Source organism: Diuraphis noxia, unplaced genomic scaffold (genome assembly GCF_037042655.1).
Source record: "Diuraphis noxia isolate RWA-SAM2 unplaced genomic scaffold, SU_Dnox_SAM2 contig0001, whole genome shotgun sequence".
NCBI classification, from domain to species: domain Eukaryota; kingdom Metazoa; phylum Arthropoda; class Insecta; order Hemiptera; family Aphididae; genus Diuraphis; species Diuraphis noxia.
Window position 1 is genome coordinate 103,726,545 of NW_028301711.1, and position 20,479 is coordinate 103,747,023.

The 20,479-nt window shown below is 37.9% G+C and overlaps 3 protein-coding genes and 1 pseudogene across 3 annotated transcripts; 2 read left to right on the plus strand and 2 right to left on the minus strand.

Annotated features, from left to right (window-relative positions):
- The first annotated feature begins 3,571 nt into the window (after window positions 1–3,571).
- Window positions 3,572–4,723, plus strand: LOC149063038 (uncharacterized). Its single transcript, XM_089215495.1, has one exon. It carries the CDS (start codon window positions 3,572–3,574, stop codon window positions 4,721–4,723), a length of 1,152 nt encoding a protein of 383 aa, XP_089071621.1.
- A 1,930-nt stretch (window positions 4,724–6,653) lies between these two features.
- Window positions 6,654–11,848, plus strand: LOC149063039 (E3 SUMO-protein ligase ZBED1-like; annotated as a pseudogene).
- On the minus strand, window positions 9,362–11,056 carry LOC149063040 (uncharacterized). Its single transcript, XM_089222303.1, has 2 exons — window positions 9,971–11,056; window positions 9,362–9,896 (listed from the first exon to the last, which is right to left on the minus strand). The coding sequence occupies exons 1-2, from the start codon at window positions 10,954–10,956 to the stop codon at window positions 9,362–9,364; spliced, it is 1,521 nt and encodes a 506-aa protein (XP_089078429.1). The 5' UTR covers window positions 10,957–11,056.
- A 2,665-nt stretch (window positions 11,849–14,513) lies between the features above and the next one.
- LOC149063041 (uncharacterized) lies at window positions 14,514–20,424 on the minus strand. Its single transcript, XM_089217454.1, has 3 exons — window positions 17,107–20,424; window positions 14,994–15,340; window positions 14,514–14,932 (listed from the first exon to the last, which is right to left on the minus strand). Exons 1-2 carry the CDS (start codon window positions 17,488–17,490, stop codon window positions 15,218–15,220), a joined length of 507 nt encoding a protein of 168 aa, XP_089073580.1. The 5' UTR covers window positions 17,491–20,424; the 3' UTR covers window positions 14,514–14,932; window positions 14,994–15,217.
- Between the last annotated feature and the right edge of the window lie 55 nt (window positions 20,425–20,479).

Consider the following 20,479-nt stretch of genomic DNA (forward strand, 5'->3'; position numbering starts at 1 on the left):
TCTCGACTAGCGCACAGCGCTAATGTGAGGTCCGCGGTTGTAGCCGAAAGGCAACAAAAACCCGGGAATCCTCCTCCTGGCTTCATTGATTCGGGGTCGACGAGAGCCCACCTTGCCGTGGTGACCCCGCCCGGCTGCGCCTTCAGGCCAGTCGCTAAGAGGCTTCTCACACTAACCTCGTCCGGGGCAGGCCGACCCCGGACCGTACTAATTTGTAGGCACAACTGACTGCGACCGCCGATCTAGCCCGCCGGCGGCCAGAGGGTGCAGGGCTACCAGGGGCAGCCCCCCATTAACAACCTAACATGAATACTGGGAGGGTCGGACTCTGAAGAACCAAGATCCGGCAGTCAGGAGCGGTGCGCGTCCTGTCGGTCGCTATCAACGAGAAGCACCAAAAATGCGAACACGGAATCGGACCGGAAATATTGGATAAAGACGGATAACGTACCTAGGCTCAGAGGAGGTGACGGCTCTGACGACGAGCATGATGGTAATGTAGATGATGATGGCACAAATGCCAGAACAAGTGGTGGAATGGTCACGGACGAAGGCCCATCCCAAAAACGTGGACCCTAGAGCCCCCCAATGACACAGGCTAACAAAAAGACTGCTTATGCCGTCTCGGAAACGGCCAAAGAGGTCAATAACCACTTTGGATGGTTGGAACAGCTTGCCCATGTTGAACGTACCAAAAAGTTGACCGTGGCAGCATCAGAGGGCATCTTGGAAAGAACCAAGGCATTGAGAAACATCATACAAGACCTCTGCCTAGAGGTCAGTAGGCTTGGCGGCAAGGCACAGCTGACACAGGATCAACTCAGGTCAATGTGGAACACCTATAGTGAGTCACTATTGGACAAGACGGCTGAAATCAGTAGGCTGCAAACCGAAAACTGTCAACTCAGAGCGGTGATTCAGGCTAGAGAGCGGGTCGATGAGGTGGCTGAGGGGCAAGCAGTCACTGCCAGGCCCAAACCCACCCTCCCGACCCAGACTAAGCCCACACCAATGACTTACGCCGAAAAAGCAAAACAAGACCCGAAACCTGGTCAGTCCGCAAAGGCTTCAAAGAGCACGCCTAAGATAGCTAGCATCAAAGAGACCCTCACTAAGTGTCGAGAAGCTAAGACGGCCTCAAGGCTCACCTTCGAGATACCCGACAATGTTTCCATGGCAGCGGCTAAGGCCGAACTATGGGAAACGGTTAAGGGTAAGATGAAAACCCCAGAGCCAGGACCGTGATAAACGGCAAGAACATTATTATAATTCCTGACGATGGAAACACGTTGGAGGTGGTAAGTAACTTACCCAACGTAAAGGTAAGGGCCCAGACAGCCAAGAATAATAATCTACGATGTCGACTCCCAGCTAAAGGAGGACGAAATAGTTACTGGGTTGACGGACCAGAACCCAGAGCTAGGTCTCACACAGAACGACACTGATAAGATAATTGCAAAATATAAGCTAGGTCCAAGGGACGGCACAACAACTCACTGAGTACTTGAAGTCCCTGCAAGTGCAATACCCAAGCTAGAGGGCAAACAAGTATTTTTAGGGTTAACCAGATGTGAGAATGTGGGGTTCTTGACACCCCACAAACCACCCACGGTTCCACGGGGCATGGAAACCGTGACCTGCCAGCCGTACCGCGTGATAGGTCGTGAGACTTACGTCGGCAGAGCTGACAGGTTTTTTGAACACGCAGTGACAAATGAATGTCAAAGATTTATAATATAGTACAATATACGTTACCCTGAATAATAATTGAAAATATGGCTTAGATTATGGTAATAAAGAATAATATATTTTAGTATAGGACATTTAAATAATAATGGTCTCATTTCAGATAATAATATGTAGTGGACATTTTTGGCAATAAGGTACAAAATAATACGTTTAAACAAATAAGACAAATTGTCAACAAGTATACAAGTTTTACGACGATAGTTTTAGCGATCACATGATCATAATATGCATATGAACAAATAATAAGAATGGGACAAGGAATAATAAGAATAATATTCGCAGTGACGCTAGGCTATAATATGTCAGGATGTGTCTTTCGATCACATCCGACTAATAATACAATAATAATATTTAAACGCCAACTCCCGCCGGGTTCGCGTCAGAGCAAGACGTTATGTAACCCGGCCATGCCGTCTAAGCATGATAATAATATAAAGGAGCGCAAGTAATAATCATGTTTTTTGTTTTATATAATAAATTATAAGCTTTTGGTAATAATAATCCGCGTATGCAAATCAAGATAGATGAAGGAGGTGAGAGGGGTAAATAATAATACGTGACAGCATGGTTGTGTCGCAAAGCAGCAAGCCACCCGGCATCCCGGCCCTCAGGCCCCATGGCAGTGTTTCAGCCCATCATGTTGACTGCCGTACCGGGTGGATGCCTTAGTTCCAGGTGATACGGAAGTAGGCGAGAACCTGGAACAAAAAGAAACCCGGGAAAGAGCGGGGGTCGGCCTGGGAACATTTCGACCGGAACAAGTAGAGTCGGGACCGATTGACCCTTGCGATGTGGAGGAGGTCAAGGGAGCCATCTGGAGAATGGCTCCGAACAAGGCACCAGGCTTGGACGGCATAACGGCGAAAATACTGAGACAGGCGTGGCCAGTGATAGGCCATGGGCCATGGGCCTTCAATTGTTGTCTTAGGACGAAGCGATTCCCGAAATCGTGGAAGATTGCACGTCTAGTAGTGTTTAGGAAAGCCCCGGGTAAGGACCCGGCGGAGCCGAAGTCGTACCGACCTATTAGCTTGCTGCCGGTGATCTCGAAAGCGCTTGAGCACATTATAGTAGAGAGAATCCGCAAAGTCAGGGGTCAGAGCCTCGTTTCTCCCCGTCACAAAGTTGGTTATGTCTGCCGTACCGGGTCGAATAATAATAATATGTAGATGGTCGACGATGCCAAGTGGTGAATAATAATATGTAGACGGTCGACGTGGTGGTTGGTCTTCAACGGTTGAGAAAAGACCAAATTCTTTAAAGACGTATCGGCCGACGGCTAGTGGCTGTTGGACGGCTTGCTGACCAGTGCGGGTGGAAGGGGGACTTTTGGTGCAATATTACAATAATTGGGTAACAGGTTGCACTGACTCCGTTGCCGGTAGCGCAGCCGCCCCGACCGACAGTGCCAGCGCGGTCCCCGCCGTTGGTGTTGAGGATGGAGCCTTGCAGAGGGGGGGAATGTGCGGTGTATTGGTGACATAACACTGTAGTCCAGCTAGTTATTGTGTGTTATGTAATATAATAATATAATTAAAACCACGAAAAATGCTGTGACGTTACACAGATGTAAGGTTAAATTACATCAGAGCGTACCACAGTGCTTCCACTGTCAGGGGTACGGGCACACTGCCATAAAATGCACGCAAGAACTACCCAGGTGCAGACATTGTGCAGGATTGCACGACAGCAGGCAATGCAAGGAGCCCCAGAGGACAACCTGCACCAATTGTAAAGGCGACCATAAGGCGACAAGTTCAACCTGCACCCACAGAGTAAGAGCAATTAAAAGTCTCCTAAGGCGGACAGACTTTGGCCCGAAATGATTGACCAAATAAAGATAATCCAGCATAACATCTGCAAGAGCAGGATTGCCTCCTTGCAGCTGAGAGACCACTGTATCGGCAACGGGGTTGACTTAGTACTACTACAGGAACCACTAATACAACAAGGAAAGGTCTATGCGTTCGAAAGCTACAAACAAGCGCACAAAGGTGACCGCGCCGGGGCAGCCATCATCATCCTAAATGATGAACTGCGAGCATTAGAACTTGCACAATATGTGAGCGACCATGTAGTGACAATCAGAGTCAGCCGACTCAATAGCAGGCACGCAGTAACAGTGGTGTCGGCATATTTTAAGTACAACATGCCGACACCCTGCTTCGTTGAGAAGCTCCATGACATTATGGAAAGCGAAGCACGAGTGCTGATCGGTGCTGATGTTAACGCGCACTCGCAATTATGGCACTGCCCAAGCCGCAATGATCGGGGCAGGTGGGTAGAAGAGATGATAGAGGACCACGGTCTCCTGGTTGCCAACCGACCCTCGACACTTAAAACCTACAATCGTGAAGGTATGGGGGCATCGAACATTGATGTAACCCTTACTACACCTGCCATCTCAGGGCACGTCAATGGATGGTCAGTAGAAGATATAACGGACAGCGACCACAATGTGTTGACATATAACCTGAAATTAAGCGGAACACCGACCCCATGTAACTGGGATCGGATGTTCAATACCAATAGGGCAGACTGGGATAAGTTCAAAAGCGAACTAATGAACTGCAGACTACGGATCGAAGAGACATCCGTGCACACTTTTGCTGACTCCATCATAACCGCAGTACAGAAAGCGGCGGAGGCATCCATGCCGGTAATAAAGAAGAAAAACTCCCGATGTACGGGAAAGCAGCCTTGGTGGAATAGCACACTGGCAGACTGTAAAAGGGATCTCGACAGATCCAGGCGTGATAAGCTGAATATCACGGACAGACCGGCTTATAACAGAAAGCGTAATGCCTACCTTAGGGAGATCAGATCTTCCAAGATGGCTGCTTGGAGATTATTTGCAAATGATATAAATATTAACGCCTGGGGAAAGGCTTTCAGATGGGCCAAAAACGGTTCAAGCCGCCCAACTGTCCCTAGTACCATGCAGAGTGCGAACGGCGACATGACCTCGAACTAGGACGACACTGCTGAACTGCTTCTAAGCACGTTCTTCCCTGCATAAATAACAAAGGTAGCCATTGCCAGGGATGGCCCTCTGCAGCCCTACGATAGGTTGGTGGACAATGAAAGGGTCAGATTGGCGATCTGGAGGATGTGCCCTTCCAAAGCCCAGGCCCAGATGGACTTACGGCGAAACTCCTTAGGAAAGCATGGCCCATTATTGGACGGGATATTACCGAGCTTTTTAGCAGATGTCTCGCTGAGGCCTCCTTTCCAAATCCATGGAAAGTGGCAAGACTAGTGGTAATCCCAAAGCCAGGGAAGAAGGACTTAGCCAGTCCAAAATCGTACAGGCCGATAAGCCTGCTACCCACCTTAGCTAAGGCACTGGAAACGTTGATCATCCAGGACCTTATAGAGGAGACAAACCTCGACGACTTCAGTCAGCAGCATGGATTCGTCTCTGGCAGATCAACCATAACGGCTATCAAAGAACTATACAACTGGACAGGGGCAAACAGACACAGATACGTCTTTGGAGCATTCCTGGACATAACGTGGGCTGGTCTCCAGTGATGTCAAGACTTGAACAGCTGGGAGCTTCGCTGAGAACACTCAGGTTGGTGCACAGTTACCTGGACAACAGGCTGGTCAGGCTAGATCTTGAAAGTTAAGCCTACACGAGGACTCTAGAAAGAGGATGCCCGCAAGGGCCACGGCTCGGGCCTACCTTATGGAAGGTCGCGATGACGGCGGTGGGCGATATACCACTAGAGGATACCGCGAAAATCATATTATACGCCGATGATATTGCAGTCCTGGTAGGGGCGGCCAGACCACCCACGGCTCATAGAAGATTAGAGGTGTATCTTGATGGACTGATGGAATGGACCAAAACATTCCGGTTGAGTTTCTCACGGGCCAAATCGCAGTTAATGTCAATTAAGGGAGGCTTGAAACCTAACCACTCGGTGGGTTTTGGTACGGGACCACATGCGCCAGTAATAAGAGCTAGCGAAACGGTTAAATACCTAGGAGTTATCCTGGACCCACGCCAGAGCTACTGGGACCACGTTGAGTCCCTCAAAGATAAAAGCAAAGACGTGTACAGGCGCTTAAGGCAGATGACGTCTGCGAACTGGGGCATGAGCCGGAATGCGGCCAAGACGATCTATCAGGCAGTCTTCCTCTCCCGTGTAACATACGCGGCAGAGATCTGGGGGAAGGCATGCCTAATGAAAAAGGCAATACAAACGCTGGGAAGTATGCAACGAGACCCGCTACTAGCTATAACAAGTGCCTATAGAACAGCATCGACAAACTGCTTGTCGGCCGTGGCGGGTGTTCTACCGCTGGACCTCGAGGTCAGAAGAGCGGCTATGGCGCGAAAGCTAAAGGAAAACGAAATACAGTCACAGGAGTACGATGATGGAGTCAGTGAACTCATAGACCAATGGCAAGCCCGATACGATGCCACCGACAAGGGTGAATGGACAAAGTACATGGTACCTAGCTTGGCCCGAATATGTCAGGTCCCTCTTGAATTGGACCACTACGTCACCCAATTCTTGACGGGACATGGTGATTTTAATAACAAGCTGCACAGCTTCAAGCTGGTGCGAAGCCCGAACTGTGCATGCGGGAACGGAGCGGAGACAGCAAGACACGTCCTGCTAGCATGTCCACGAGTTAGATCCCACAGGGAGGACCTACTCAGAGTTATGCGGGAAGAGGGCGTCCCATGGTCAGAAAGAGGCGCATTTTTGACAACATGCAAGACGTACGAGGCACTGAGAAAATTCAGCAAAAACAGCCTAATTAACAGAAGCGATAGATAGGAGCAATCTATAGGTCAGGACGCCGCCTCACCAGGAGGTGAATGGCATAGACTCGGGGTGGCCCGGGTGAGCACGCATGGCGTAAGTGGCACAAGCGGCGGGCCACGCTCGAGCGTGTCGAGCCAGTTGGGGCTAACGCCTGGGGCGTGGACGCACCGAAACCTCCGGGGATTAGGGCGTTGCAGAGGTTCTGACCATGACCTCGAGAAGAACGGGTCGCTCTCTCCGGAGAGGCCTCAGGGAGGCGGACACACCGAAACCTTCGGGGACTAGGGTGTCGGAGGTTCTGACCGCGACCTCGTGAAGAGCGGGTCGATCACCGAGCTTGGCAAACTCGGTGATGCCTCTGGGAGGCGCAGACCGGGCCCACCGTGAGCCCGCGATACTCGGCCCAAATCTCGGGAGGACTATAAGCTGAGGCAAGACGCCGACGAAGCTTCGTCCGAGCATCCCACCATTGATGTGCTTTACCTGACGGGAGGCGAGAATGGTACATCGGGATGTGGGGGAGCCCCGCGGCGTTGAGGTAATTGGCGCCGTGCCCTCACACGTCGGTCGCGCACCGGTCTCGGCCGTGGCGCGGTCGGTGGCGGATTGGTTTCGATGTGGCTGTCGCAGGAGCGACTGTGTGGTTAACAGACCAAGCTCGGTCTAGGGGAAGGTTGCCGAGTGAGATTACTCCTTAGCGCTCACCCAGCCTATCGGCGGGGCTATATGCACCGAAGGTTGCCCGTGACCAAATACGGGAAGCGATGAGGATAGCTCGCGACCCGACCGGGGTGGCGAAGGGCACGTGCACACCTTAGCCGAACGGTACGGGCGTGCTCTCTCCCGACTTCGGTGGGAACGGGAGTACGCCCGGTGCTCGTGGTCCATTGACGACGCGCGGCCGGCGGTCGGCGGGTAGCTCCGCCGCACGTCGACCGTGAACCTCCGCGGCTCTCGACTAGCGCACAGCGCTAATGTGAGGTCCGCGGTTGTAGCCGCAAGGCACCAAACCCGGGAGTCCTCGTGGCTTCATTGATTGCAATGAATCAGTTACCTATATCTTTTTGCTCGAGTCCTGGGTTTTGTCAATTCATGGCTGTTGTAGAGCCTAATTACAAAATATGCAGAGATGAAGCAATGAAAAAAAGGCTACATTCATTGAAATCAAAAGTTGAGGATAAAATAAAAAATGAATTATGAAATGTGAAAAGTGTAGTTTGTACAACTGATGGTTGGTCTTCAATGGCACAAAACTCATATATATCATTAACTGCTCATATAATAAATAACCAATGGGTATCAAAGTCATTTACTTTGGCCACACAAGAGATAGAAGAACGACATACAGCAGTAAATCTATCAGACAAATTAACATGTATATTAGATGACTGGGAAATTAATGGTAAAGTTTCAACTGTTATCACAGATAACGCAAGAAATGTGGTAAATGCAGTCAAGCTCTTACTATAGACAATAAAAATATGGATGTGACATGTGCTGCTCACAATCTACAATTAGACATTAGTACTGCACTAAAAGATGAAACATTTTCAGAATTAATAAGACAATGCAGTGCTTTAGTTGGGCATTCCAAACACTCAAATGTAGCTAAACAGTCATTATTTAAAAAACAAGAACAGTTAGGAATTCCGCATCAGTAGTCACTTGTTCAATATTGTAAGACACGATGGAACTCAATATACTTAATGATAGACCATCTTTTACAAAATAGCACCCCAATTTTAAATGTATTAACAGACAGAACAGTTACGTCTTTAAATATTGCTCAAAAATTAGAAATTACCGAATCACAATGGTTAAAAATAGAAAATCTCGTAAGTATTATTAAACCACTTTATATTGTGACTAATATATTTTGTTCAGAGCACCATTCACCAGCATCAATGGTTAGACCATTACTCGCACAATTAATAGAAAATCATTTAAAACAAAAGGAAAATGATGATCAATATGTCACGTATTTTAAACATACAATAATACACGAAATTAAAGAACGATTTAAATTTGACTGGAATGAAACAAGTTCTGTCTCTGTCAAACAAATCGCGTCTTTTCTAGATCCTCGATATAAAGATTTAGAGTTTGAACCGATTGGTGCAAGAGAAAAAATTCGAAAGTTTGTAAAGGATTTAGTTGAAAGATTTAGAACCCAAAGCATTAATTTGGAACAAGAACAACCAGTTCAAAGGAGCGATCTTGAATTTTTGTATGGAAGTAAAATAACAGACAATAATGACATAATCATTCAATTTCAAAATTATATAGCTGAACCTCAATTACGATTCGATCTAAATTTATTTGAATGGTGGAAATGTAGAGAGAATAAATATCCAGCTCTTGCAGAATATATTTGACTATTCCTGCCACGTCCGGTGCATACTACTTGCGTCCGAAATAATTAACACTAGGTAAGTTGCGTCCCCCAAAAAAAGGTTCAAAAAGGGTCATAGCCTATTTGCGTCCCGGTATACCTTTTTAGACAGCCTAGATGCGTCCATAGCCTATTACAAACTAATGAGTAGATTAATTGCTTATGAGTAATAGGTCATTATGCATGGTTAAAAAAATGTTTATTAATTATATGCATTTGATTATATTCATTACATTATCACATCATATTTAAAAAAATAAAATTATACAAACTATTAATAGATTATGAAAATACAAGTTAAAAGAATTATGCATACCTATTTAAAAAAATATTTTATTATAAAATCGTCAATTGTCAATTTATTAAAGCTATAATCAAATTAAATATATGCATTTTTAACTACAACATAAAAAGACATAAATTATTAATTACTGAATTAAAACAAGGTTGGTTGAAATTTGAGTGAAACGTTTTTTAAATATATAAAAGCAGAATTGGTTTTTTCTCTGAATTTTTTTATTTCTTTGTTTAAGTAGTCAATTTTTTGGTTTTTTTTTTTTCTATATTCTTTTTTAGGTGTATTTATGCTATTCATTAACACATAAGTATTAATTTGAAATGATTTTAAAACATCGATAAATTGATAAATATTTGGATGGCTTGAGTAAAAGGATGAATTAAATTTGGAATGAAATGCCTCACATGCGTTCGTTGTTCGTTGTACACTAGATGAACATTGTGCCCATATACTTGGATGAAATTGAGCATTTTCAGATATATAATTTTCTAATATGTAATCAGTAAAATCTAAACATTCTACCGGAATGATTGGAATGATTTCATAGGCAAATACGTCACTTAACATTTCTGGAGGTAAAAATGGCAGTCCAAAACAAAGTCTAAGAAATAAACCTATTTCTGTTTTATTTTTATATTCATTTGCCAATCCAAGATTTTGTATTTTTCGCCACCTACAAAATTCATTTGTGAACCGTTAATCATATAAATATTTATTATATTTTTATGAATGTTAATTAATACATACCACGATTGTCCCAAGTGGAAACGACAACCTTTTATTTCCGCTTCTGTCCAAACTGTACACACAGCTTTATGAATTGCAATTTCAAAATCAACAAACACGGTATCAGGAGCAAAGGTAACATTATACTTTGAACACGATTCATTCAAATACGTAAAAGCTCTTTCGTATGTTTTATTTTCTTTGTTAGGTAGTAAAAAAAATGCCAGTGGAATATAATAATCATTCATCAGACCATGTATTGTGAACATTTGTAGAAAATATTTTGGGCAATATTGAAAAGTCCCGTCGATATATATTGTTTTAAGGTTACTTAGAAATCTTAAATTTTTTTCACATGAAAATAATATAATATTTGTTTGCTTATCGTTTACCATAACAAAAGTTTCATTTTCAGCTGTAAATATTTGGTTTTGTTGTAACATGTTGTGTACCTCTTCAGAATTTGTTGGTAATTTTGGCAAAATAGTTCTCCGAGCATTGTACATATTTTTACGTACTAGGTTAATATCTGACGCAGTAGAAGTAATGCATCCGCCACTCAGCTCAGTACAAATAAGTTTGGATGGTTTCATTGATATGTCTGTAATAGCTTTTCGTTTAAGTCCGTTGCTTAATTGTTGTCGTTTAAGGTGTGCAAGTTCATTTGAATCGTGATTATGTGACGTTGGTTCACATATCATATTTTCTAGAGCATCGATCTTATAAAAACTTTTGCAATTTTTATTTGTGCACTTCCACCGTTGTACTTCATTTTCAAGCATTTTATGGTAACTGAACTTATAGCCATTAATTATGAACAGTTCTTTTTTCGCGCACAATTTGGAACTAAACATTTTTTCCATTTTAACCACAAGCACTGTATAACGGGACGACTGGACGAGTGAACTTGTACTGAGAAATGTACAGCACCGTGCAAAATACTTTATGTTATTTTGATCAATCATAATGATATAAGATATACCTATCAAATGGTGACAATCAGACATCTCCTAGTAATCAATTTTATTACACTAACCCGCTGTAATGATATTAACATTTGTATTAGTGGGAAAATGCTGATAATATTTTACTGTTCGTCGTAGACATTTCATGGACAATTTACACATATTATTTACACATATTATTGTAACGCTTAATCGGCGTTATCGCATAATATTTATGGACGCAACTAAGTAATGACTTTAATGGCAGGTAAGAAGAATAATATGGTTGAGTTGCGTGCACAAAATGGGACGCAAGTTACCTGTTGAATTTACTACCTGTAAAATTTACCTTTTTCGGGGACGCAAGTAGTATGCAGCCGCCACGTCGGTCAGCTCCAAGAGATGTTTTTCTACTGCTGGAAACATAGTTACTTCGAAAAGGACATGTTTACTGACTAAAAATGTAAACATGCTGATATTTTTGTATCAACATCGAGAATTGTTGCTCTAAATATATTTTTGAGTTTAGATGGGCATCACATGGATGCAAGCTCATTATTAAATTATAAATAAGATGTCTTTTTTGTTCATTATTTTGTTTATTTATTTATTATAATTTCTTAGATTATTATTTATTTATACATTTTTTTATTATTACATTATCTATTTGCTTAAATTTGTTTCATGTAGTTCTATATATATTAATAAACCAAAATTATTAACGTCAATAAATAAAACAATAATTGTTAATGTTATTTACAGAGCGTACCTAAACAGTTATAGGTATTTAATGTTAGACCATCAATTATGATTTGGTTATCTTTTAAGAAAGGGTTTCCTAATATTCCATCTCCGCTTATTGGAAAGGTTGAATCAACTACTTGGAATTCAGTTTTGCAAATTTTATTGTTTATTGATACATTTAGGGTCGTACTTCTCGAGGTATTAATTGGTCATTGATTTGGACTAATTTTGAACTATTATTTTCAACTCGCGAACCGGACAAATGCCCTTTCTGGCCGGTTCCTTGTCGTTTCCCGAATTTGATTGGTCATTATTTGATTTTCTTGTATCTGCATTTTTCTTTTTATAACATACATCTATAGTATGACCAATTTTTTTGCAATACATACACGATACTTGTTTAGCCTTCTGATTTCATTGATTATTGAATCCTCTGGATTGTTTACTCTGCTGTCCAGTATCTAAATTGTGGTTTCCAAATCTACACTCATATGTATTATGGTTTGTTTTTCGACAATATTTGCAATATTTACTAATATTCATATTATTTGGTTTGTTATTCAACAAACGTTGTGTCCCTTTATTTGATTGATAAATCTTCTCTTCTTCTAAACTATCCCTTATGGCTTCTTCTAACGTTGGGTGATTCTTGGGTTTTACTACACCTCGAATAGTAGATGATAAACCTTCAACATATGAAGTTAAAGTTACTTCTTTTATGTAGCTATGTATAGCTTTAGCATCGACAGCTGGTTAATCCTTTGTGCTTACGTTACAAAGTTCATGTAATAGTTTTTCTACTCTCGTTGTGTAATCTCTTATGGTTTCACCTTGTTGGAATTTAGTAGTAGTGAGCTCTAACTGAAGATATCCGGGTGTGCGTGTAGCACAGAAAGTGCCTTCTAAATTATCCCTAAGTATCTCCCACGTGGAAATTTCTTTATGTTGGGTTATCACGAAAGCCTTGCCTGTCAATTTAGTAATTATAACCTGTAGAGTACCAGTTGTACGGTTTCATCCACATTTCGCATGACAAAATTGCATGCATTTATGAATGGGTAAACCTCCTGTACATTTTCTCCATGGAAATGTGGAATTAATCTAATTGCCGTCTCTAAGGACAATGTAGTTGAAGTAGGTAGTGTCATTGTGTTATTAGATTCTATAGTTTGATTATTATTTGTTGTACCTACCAATAATTTATAATTAAAATTTTTATTTGTTATTTTCAATTTCTTAAAATCTTGTATACATTTTTCTTTTTGAACCTTATTGAGTAATCTAGTAAGAGGTCTAGACGATCCTAACAGACTTATGTCAATCGGTCGCGAAGGTACGTAGTTTTCGTCTAAATCAGAACTCTCAGAACTACTATTACTATTACTAGACCTATCTGACATGCATTCAATTTTATACGTTAAAATATTAAAATAAAAAATACAAGAAAAAAAAACAATTAATGAAAATAATGATTAATTAAATTAATAAGACAAGATTATTATAATTCATAGTATCACCACTCCCTATAGTTAATACCACTACTGATATCAAAATAATAATAATTATACAAATACTAATAATTATACAAATACTAATAGTAATAATGACAACGACTTATTGTCGTACCGGTTGATAATACTATGTAAAAAAAAAGAAAAATATATATATATATATATAATAATATTTCAATAATTAGCTTACAATATTACCCATGAATGCATCGCATTCAGTTGTATTGTGCTCAAGTGATAGTGAGTCCCACGACGCGTTGGCGTAACAGCTTACGTGACAAAGGCGGCTGTGGTAACACAACGGCGGTGGTGCTGTAAGGCGACGACGACGACGACGACGACGACGACGACGACGACGGCGGCGGCGGTACCGTGGCTATGATGGTGTTGGGAAGAGTAGAACACGACGTTGAATATAATGCGTGTGCACTATAAACGGTGCGCTTGTTGTTGACTACTGGAACGCCCGTGAAAAATTTTTGACGAGAGTAACTAAAATGCCACCTACGAAGTAGTTTTAATATTTGAAAAAAAAAATATAAAATTACCTCGAATAGAAAGTTGTTTCTTTTCCAAAAATTATGACCGCGACACGGCTGCCACCAGTTGTTGTGCTCGTACGGGTTGTTCCGTTTGCAGAACGTTGTTTTTTCGGTAGTGTGAGGGTTCAATTTTAGGTGAGAGAACAACAAAACCGTTTTAAAGGTGTATATACTAATATAATTTTATTGTGAGTCGAAATATTTAATTCACTGTTTAATTTATTATTATTCGTCGGAACGACGTACAGGTTTAAAAGAACTAGAACGACTGACTCTACAGCCGGTATTACACTGGATCGACACCAGTCGATCGACAATATACTACGTCGTGTCGAACATGATGTCGATTTGTAGATTTATTATTAAATACGTTCGACATTTATAAAAACTAATTTATTTATTTTCCGGACCCACAGTTGGCTGCTTTTATTTTAGTTAGTGAAGACGAACCAAAAAAAAAAACGCCGAGTTTGGACAAGAGCAAGTTTAGATAGAAGCAAATATAATGGAAATCGTATGCTTGCAGACTACATCCAGGATGACATAATAGGTTTTAGTCCAGGAGAAGGTATTCGTAGCACGTTTCAAAATTTTCTACGGATGACATGTACTGATTTTGAAGATATTTTAAAAATAATCGGTCCTAAAATAAAACGCCAGAACACAAATTTTCGAGTACCTATATCCATAAATGAGAGATTGGCAGTTACTCTTCGTTTCTTGGCATCGGGCGATTCGTTCATGGACCTATCTTATTTATTTAAAATATCACAACCATCCATCTCATTCATAGTACCTGAAGTGTGTGAAGCATTAATTTCATCATTGAAACATTACGTTAAGGTAAATCATAAATTATTTACATTCTGAATAGAATAATACTAAAAGTAAACAAAATGTATTATTATTTATTAGTATTATTAATTTTAGCTGTGCATAATTAATTATTACATTTTTAATAGATTATTAAAAATTTGAACAATTTACAAACAAAATTTGAACATTTTTATTTTTAGAAATTTAAAGTAGTATGTGTAGGAAATTATAAAAATTAATCATATAATAATTGAAAATAAAATGAAAACTTAGATTAAAGATATGTAATTTGGCTTGTACTTGCATCTTCATTTTGAGTACCATCTTCTAAAACCTGTTCCCAGCTTTGGTTGTACGGTTGAGATGATTGAGTTGCTGCCTGAGTACCGTGTTGTGTCAATTGTTGTGTTGTTGAATTTTCAAAACCTAAAAAATATAATTACGTAATTCATAAAATTCAAATTTATTTATATTAAACACTGATTACCTTGATAATTAACTTGCGGTTCATCATAATACCCCAATCTTGCTTCATACAAAAGTGATTGTATTTTGAACTTAACAGTAGAGCGAGCATAGGATGATGTAAGAGTTCTGACCTACATTGCAACTTCATCACCGAGAAGAGTAAATTCATCTCTTGTTCCACGATTTTTATATACATCTTCCAGAATATCAAAAGCTCTTTTCCTCATTACTTCATTTTCGGAACTATTTTTTTTTCCCAGAATTTCTAGGCGTTTCTATCGGAGATGAGATTGCACTGCTTACTACATGTTCTGTAGATATTGTTGAATTAAGCTCTATAGAGTTAATAGTAGATTGAGATATTTCCTTAAAAAAGTGTAAAAATAACATACAATAATAAAAAAAAGAATAAACAATTTGGGAAAGTGGATAGGTGCTGTAGGTACAATAAGTTTTTCGAAAAACTTATGCAAATATTCCAACAAAAATATAAAAATATGCCCTTAAATCAAACAAATAAAACATTAACAACTATGTTAAATCATTTTAAACTAGGTAGGTACTTTAAAATTATAATTGTACAAATGTGAAAAACTATGTTGATAATTTAATCTATAAAATTGTAATATTATTAAGACATATACATATAATAATTTACATTAATAAATAAGTAATAATTTTAGATTCGGAGCGGAGCAATATGTATTAGTATATATTATAAGTAAATATGTATTTATTTAAAATAATTTTTTTTTTTTTTAATTATTAATTTTTTTTTTGTGTGTCTGTCATCAGTAATCTTATTTTTATACAATAAAAATTCTTATAAAAACTATAAGCATTTAAAATTAAAATTTTGACAATATTTCTAAAACTTTCAAAATTTTTTTAATTAGTTTATAGTTAAAAATTTATAATATGTTTTTTATCCTACTGTGTTATCTAATGTCTGATAGTAAAATGATAAAATTAAATGTCAGTATATGGGTTTTTATTATTATTATTATTAAACTTATAAAATGTACTGTAGGTATGTTAACTATAATATTGAATATTTATATTGTAAATCATTTAGTGCATTGAAACAATTTAAATAATAACAAATGTATTTTTTATCTCTGGTTTTTAGACGCCTAATACTACAGATGAATGGTTGAATATAGCTCAACAATTTTTTTTGAAATGGAATGTTCCTAATTGTATTGGAGCGTGGGACGGTAAACATATTTCTCTCCAAGCACCTATAAATTCCGGCACAGAATATTTTAACTATAAGTCATTCCATAGTATCGTTTTAACTTTTAATGGCATGTGTAGATGCAAATTACAAATTTATTTGGGCTAGTGTTGGGGCTCAGGGAAGAATTTCGGATGGAGGTGTTTTCGGGGACACCAAATTCAATAACATGATGTCTAATAATTTATTAAATCTTCCTTCTGGGCGTCCATTACCCGGAAGAGTAAAACCTATTCCATTTGTATTTCTGGCAGATAATGCATTTCCACTTGGAAAAATATGATGAAGCCTTATCCTGGGCTTAACCAGAAAGGATCACCTGAAAGGATACACAATTACAGACTAAGTAGAGGGCGCCGAGTTGTTGAAAATGCATTTGGTATTCTATCTTCTGTGTTTAGAATTTTTAGAAAACCTATGTTGTTGGAACCAAAAAAAGCCGAGGCTGCTACAATGGCATGCATTTACCTACATAATTATTTAAGAAGTAGCAAGAACTCAAAACATGTATATTGTCCAAGTGGTAGTTTTGATGTCGAGGATATGGACACAGGAATTTTAAATCCAGGATCTTGGAGAAAACAGCTAGTAGAAATGTCATCATTCCAAAGTTTGCCCCAAATCCCACGAAAATCTGCTTTAGAAGTACAAGAAATCCGCGATGAATTTAAAATGTATTATGTATCAGACATAGGACGAGTTGATTGGCAAGATTTATGCAACTAATTTTTATTTATATTTTTAGTATATACCTAATTGAATTTATAATTTGTATCGTAAGTAAAATTATATTTGAATAATATAAAATATTAATTGTTTTATTTGTATTAATTATAATACAAATATTTTCATAAATATAAATTTATATATAGTATAAATATTAAAATATACTTACTAATACTGCACTAGTAGTTTCTTCTTCTGCTGTATCCCTTGTGTGCATTGGTTTATTCCTATCTTGCAGAAACTGATGCATTTGTTCATAAGCAAACCAAATGTTTTTGACAGTACTAGCACCAGCGCCAGATTTTTTGTTATTTTGATCTTTTTTTTTCTCTCTGGCATATTGACTCAGAAGATTTTTAATTTTCTTTTCACATTCTTCGACTGATATCTTCATTATATTTCCAATTTCGGTTAATCCGTCAAATCTGACCAATTTATTTTTATAATCCGAATGTTTTGGATTCCAGAGGTACTCCCTTTCTTTGTACAAGTCAATAAAAAGACATGTATTTACATTATTGTTCCACTTCTCACTGCACTCAGATGTTGCCATTTTCAATTTAAAAAAATTTAAAAACTTAACAATACGTAAAATTGTCAAAACAAAAACTAGTACCTACAATACGTACGGACTGTATTGTTGCGCAATACCAACTGGCTTCAGACAATTCTTATAAAATATTATTTCCGTTTGGATATTTGTCTATTTATTTTTACGATAAACCAAAATAGCAGAGTAAATTACACACTAATATAGTTTATAATTGTAAATATAGTTAGCATTAACAGTGAAAGGCAAAGTGGAAGAACTACCTACCTAGTTCATAATGGTAAGGATTTAAATTTAGGATTACGTTATTATCAAATGTAAATATAATGTAGGTATTAATAAATATTGTGACTACATAGTAAGTATTAGTCGACGTAATAATAGAAATGGCATTAAACTATTAAAGCGGCTCGATTTTGATTTGAATGTAAAATAATTTTAAGTATCTATGTTTAAATTTTTAAAACCAAATTGAATAGTGTTCAGAAAATTATAATTAAAAAAGTGGGCAAGTGGATGTCACTCTGTACAGTATACTTTACAAGTGGTTAATATTAACAGTTGCTGTAATGGATGGTATTAAGTTTGAATTCAATGATTTAATATTGTACGAGTATACGAAAAAAAATTCTGAGTGGAGACGATTTATCAGTGGAGGATAAAAAATAAATTCCAAATTAATAAAATCAGATTCATTATATACCTGACACATTCAGTCATACATAGTAAGTATATACAATTTATTAGTAGTTATTCTATTTGCATAGTTATTTATAAGTATTATAAGTCATAAGCGACAACTATTAATATTAGAATATAAAGTAGGTAGGTATGCTCTAGAGTCAGAATCTAAAATTAAATGATACATTTCAAAAGGCACTATTTTCCAAAAAATCAATAAACCATCAACAGCTTTTTATAAAGCCCGATCACATTGTAGCTGGACACAATTTATTATTTACTAACGGCGTATCCAAAGTGGGGGTAGGACAAACCAAATTTAAAATTGGGTCAAAAATTCAAAAACACACTTGGATGCCCCCTGTTAGAAATTCTAGCCACGGAAATTTTTTATTTACCAATAATAAATAACAGTTATAATACCTAAATAATAATTTTGCCACCTACGCAATTCGCTACCGTGCGGTTGTCGATTCAGTTTCCTTTGATGTTTACCGACTTTTTGTCGATCGACAAGTCAAATCGGCATGAAAGTCGAAGGTAATTCGGTAGCAGATGTCGAATCAACGTGTCGATCGACTGGTGTCGATCCAGTGTAATACCGGCTTACGGTTCCCAAGCGAGTGCCGTGTAATTACAATATTCCGGGAGTCACCTACACATTAGGCGTTGCCCCTAGACTACAATAATATACTATTATATTCTAATACAAAAGGCTAATACTATATACTAATAGCTAATGCGTTCATAACAATCAGCATGAATAACCAACTTAAAGTTTTGCAACTCATCAAAGAACCTCGACTCATCTAGATTAGATCTGAAGCTCTGTCTCTGTGTGAGATGATTATATTCACGAAAAACTGTTTGCAATGATTCAATGAAACCTCTTTTTAAATTTTGAATCATATTTGTTCGAGTAGATATTTGATCCGACTCTGACATAAAATATATTTGTAAAAATTTAGCATTATTTCCAATTTCGGGTAATAAACTTCCTATTAAATGATACACATGACCATGAATTTTAAAAGTGGGCATGAAGTTCCCTTCAGCTATTTCGTTTGCTCTAAACGATGTCATTTGAAACAGTGTATTATACCGTCTAGAGTTATCAAAGAAATGTTTTGATAAAGGGTGAGAATTATCAATTAAACTTTTAATTAGGCCTGGAAGATCCTCAAATTAGTGTAAAACAACTCTACTGTCAGAGCAGCTAAGTCCATGAGTTTCATCTTTCCATTTTTTTGCATGGCACTTAGGACATAATATAGTCATTGGTCCTATTTGAAGCGCTGTAAATTTTAAATAATCAATCTCTGATTGATAATTTAACGCTGATTTCAGACTCAGAACCTTCTCCTGGCAATGACGACCCAAACAAAAAAAAGAGTTTGCCAAATCGGGCCTGCCGTTCTCAATTGATGAATTGTTATACATTTTTGTCTCCATATTTTATATATATATATAGTATTACTATTGTACACATATATTATATAAAAATAAATCAATATGTATTTAAAAAATTTATTTTTATACACAATAATTAAGTATATATTGTTGTATATAATATATATTAGGTACCTATAATAGGTTTAATAATATTATTAGTTTCTAAAGATCGATTCATATATTTACTATTTTTCATAAGGTTTAATTTTCATTGAATTTTCAGTGTTGTATTTTGACATTTTTCTAAACATTTAATTATAAAATTAATTAAATTTTAATAACTTATATTTTAATATATTATAAATAGTAATATATATTTTAATTATGGTTTTAAAAAATAAAATGTTATATAATGGTTGTGTAAGTGTTTAATTGTAAACATTTAATTTTCAGCCAACATTTGACATTAATGAAACAATTATGATTGGCAATTGTTGTGTGAGCGAAATATTTGCTTGGAAAGCAATATTTTCGAACATTCAGAAAAAAATGCAATTTGCATTAAAATCCGTTCCCTAATCATAAGTAAGGAATTTAACACACAGTTTGAGACACATAAGAGGTAGGAATTTTAACCGGCTACGAAGTGCACGAGTTTAGCTATTAGCTTAATATTTACCAATAACAATTAATATTTTTAAAAAACATTTGAGTTAGAGAGGGCGTAGGTGGTGAGTCAGTAAAATTATGTTTTGCTACATCTGAAAAATATGGCTTTGGCGCCACTGAACATGGCGTTATAATATTTTTATTTAGCAAAGGGTCAAATTAATAATTATATTTTACAAAAATAATCATAAGAACCAGTATGCAGATAAATAATTATATTTTACAAAAATAATCATAAGAACCAGTATGC

Coding starts and splice junctions, on each gene's coding strand:
- LOC149063038 (XM_089215495.1), top strand. CDS start 3,572: ATGATTGACCAAATAAAGATAATCCAGCATAACATCTGCAAGAGCAGG.
- LOC149063040 (XM_089222303.1), bottom strand. CDS start 10,956: ATGTCTGATTGTCACCATTTGATAGGTATATCTTATATCATTATGATT. Junction 9,897..9,970: donor TTCCACTTGGGACAATCGTG/GTATGTATTAAT, acceptor TGAATTTTGTAG/GTGGCGAAAAATACAAAATC.
- LOC149063041 (XM_089217454.1), bottom strand. CDS start 17,490: ATGGCAACATCTGAGTGCAGTGAGAAGTGGAACAATAATGTAAATACA. Junction 15,341..17,106: donor AAACTACTAGTGCAGTATTA/GTAAGTATATTT, acceptor CACTTTTTTAAG/GAAATATCTCAATCTACTAT.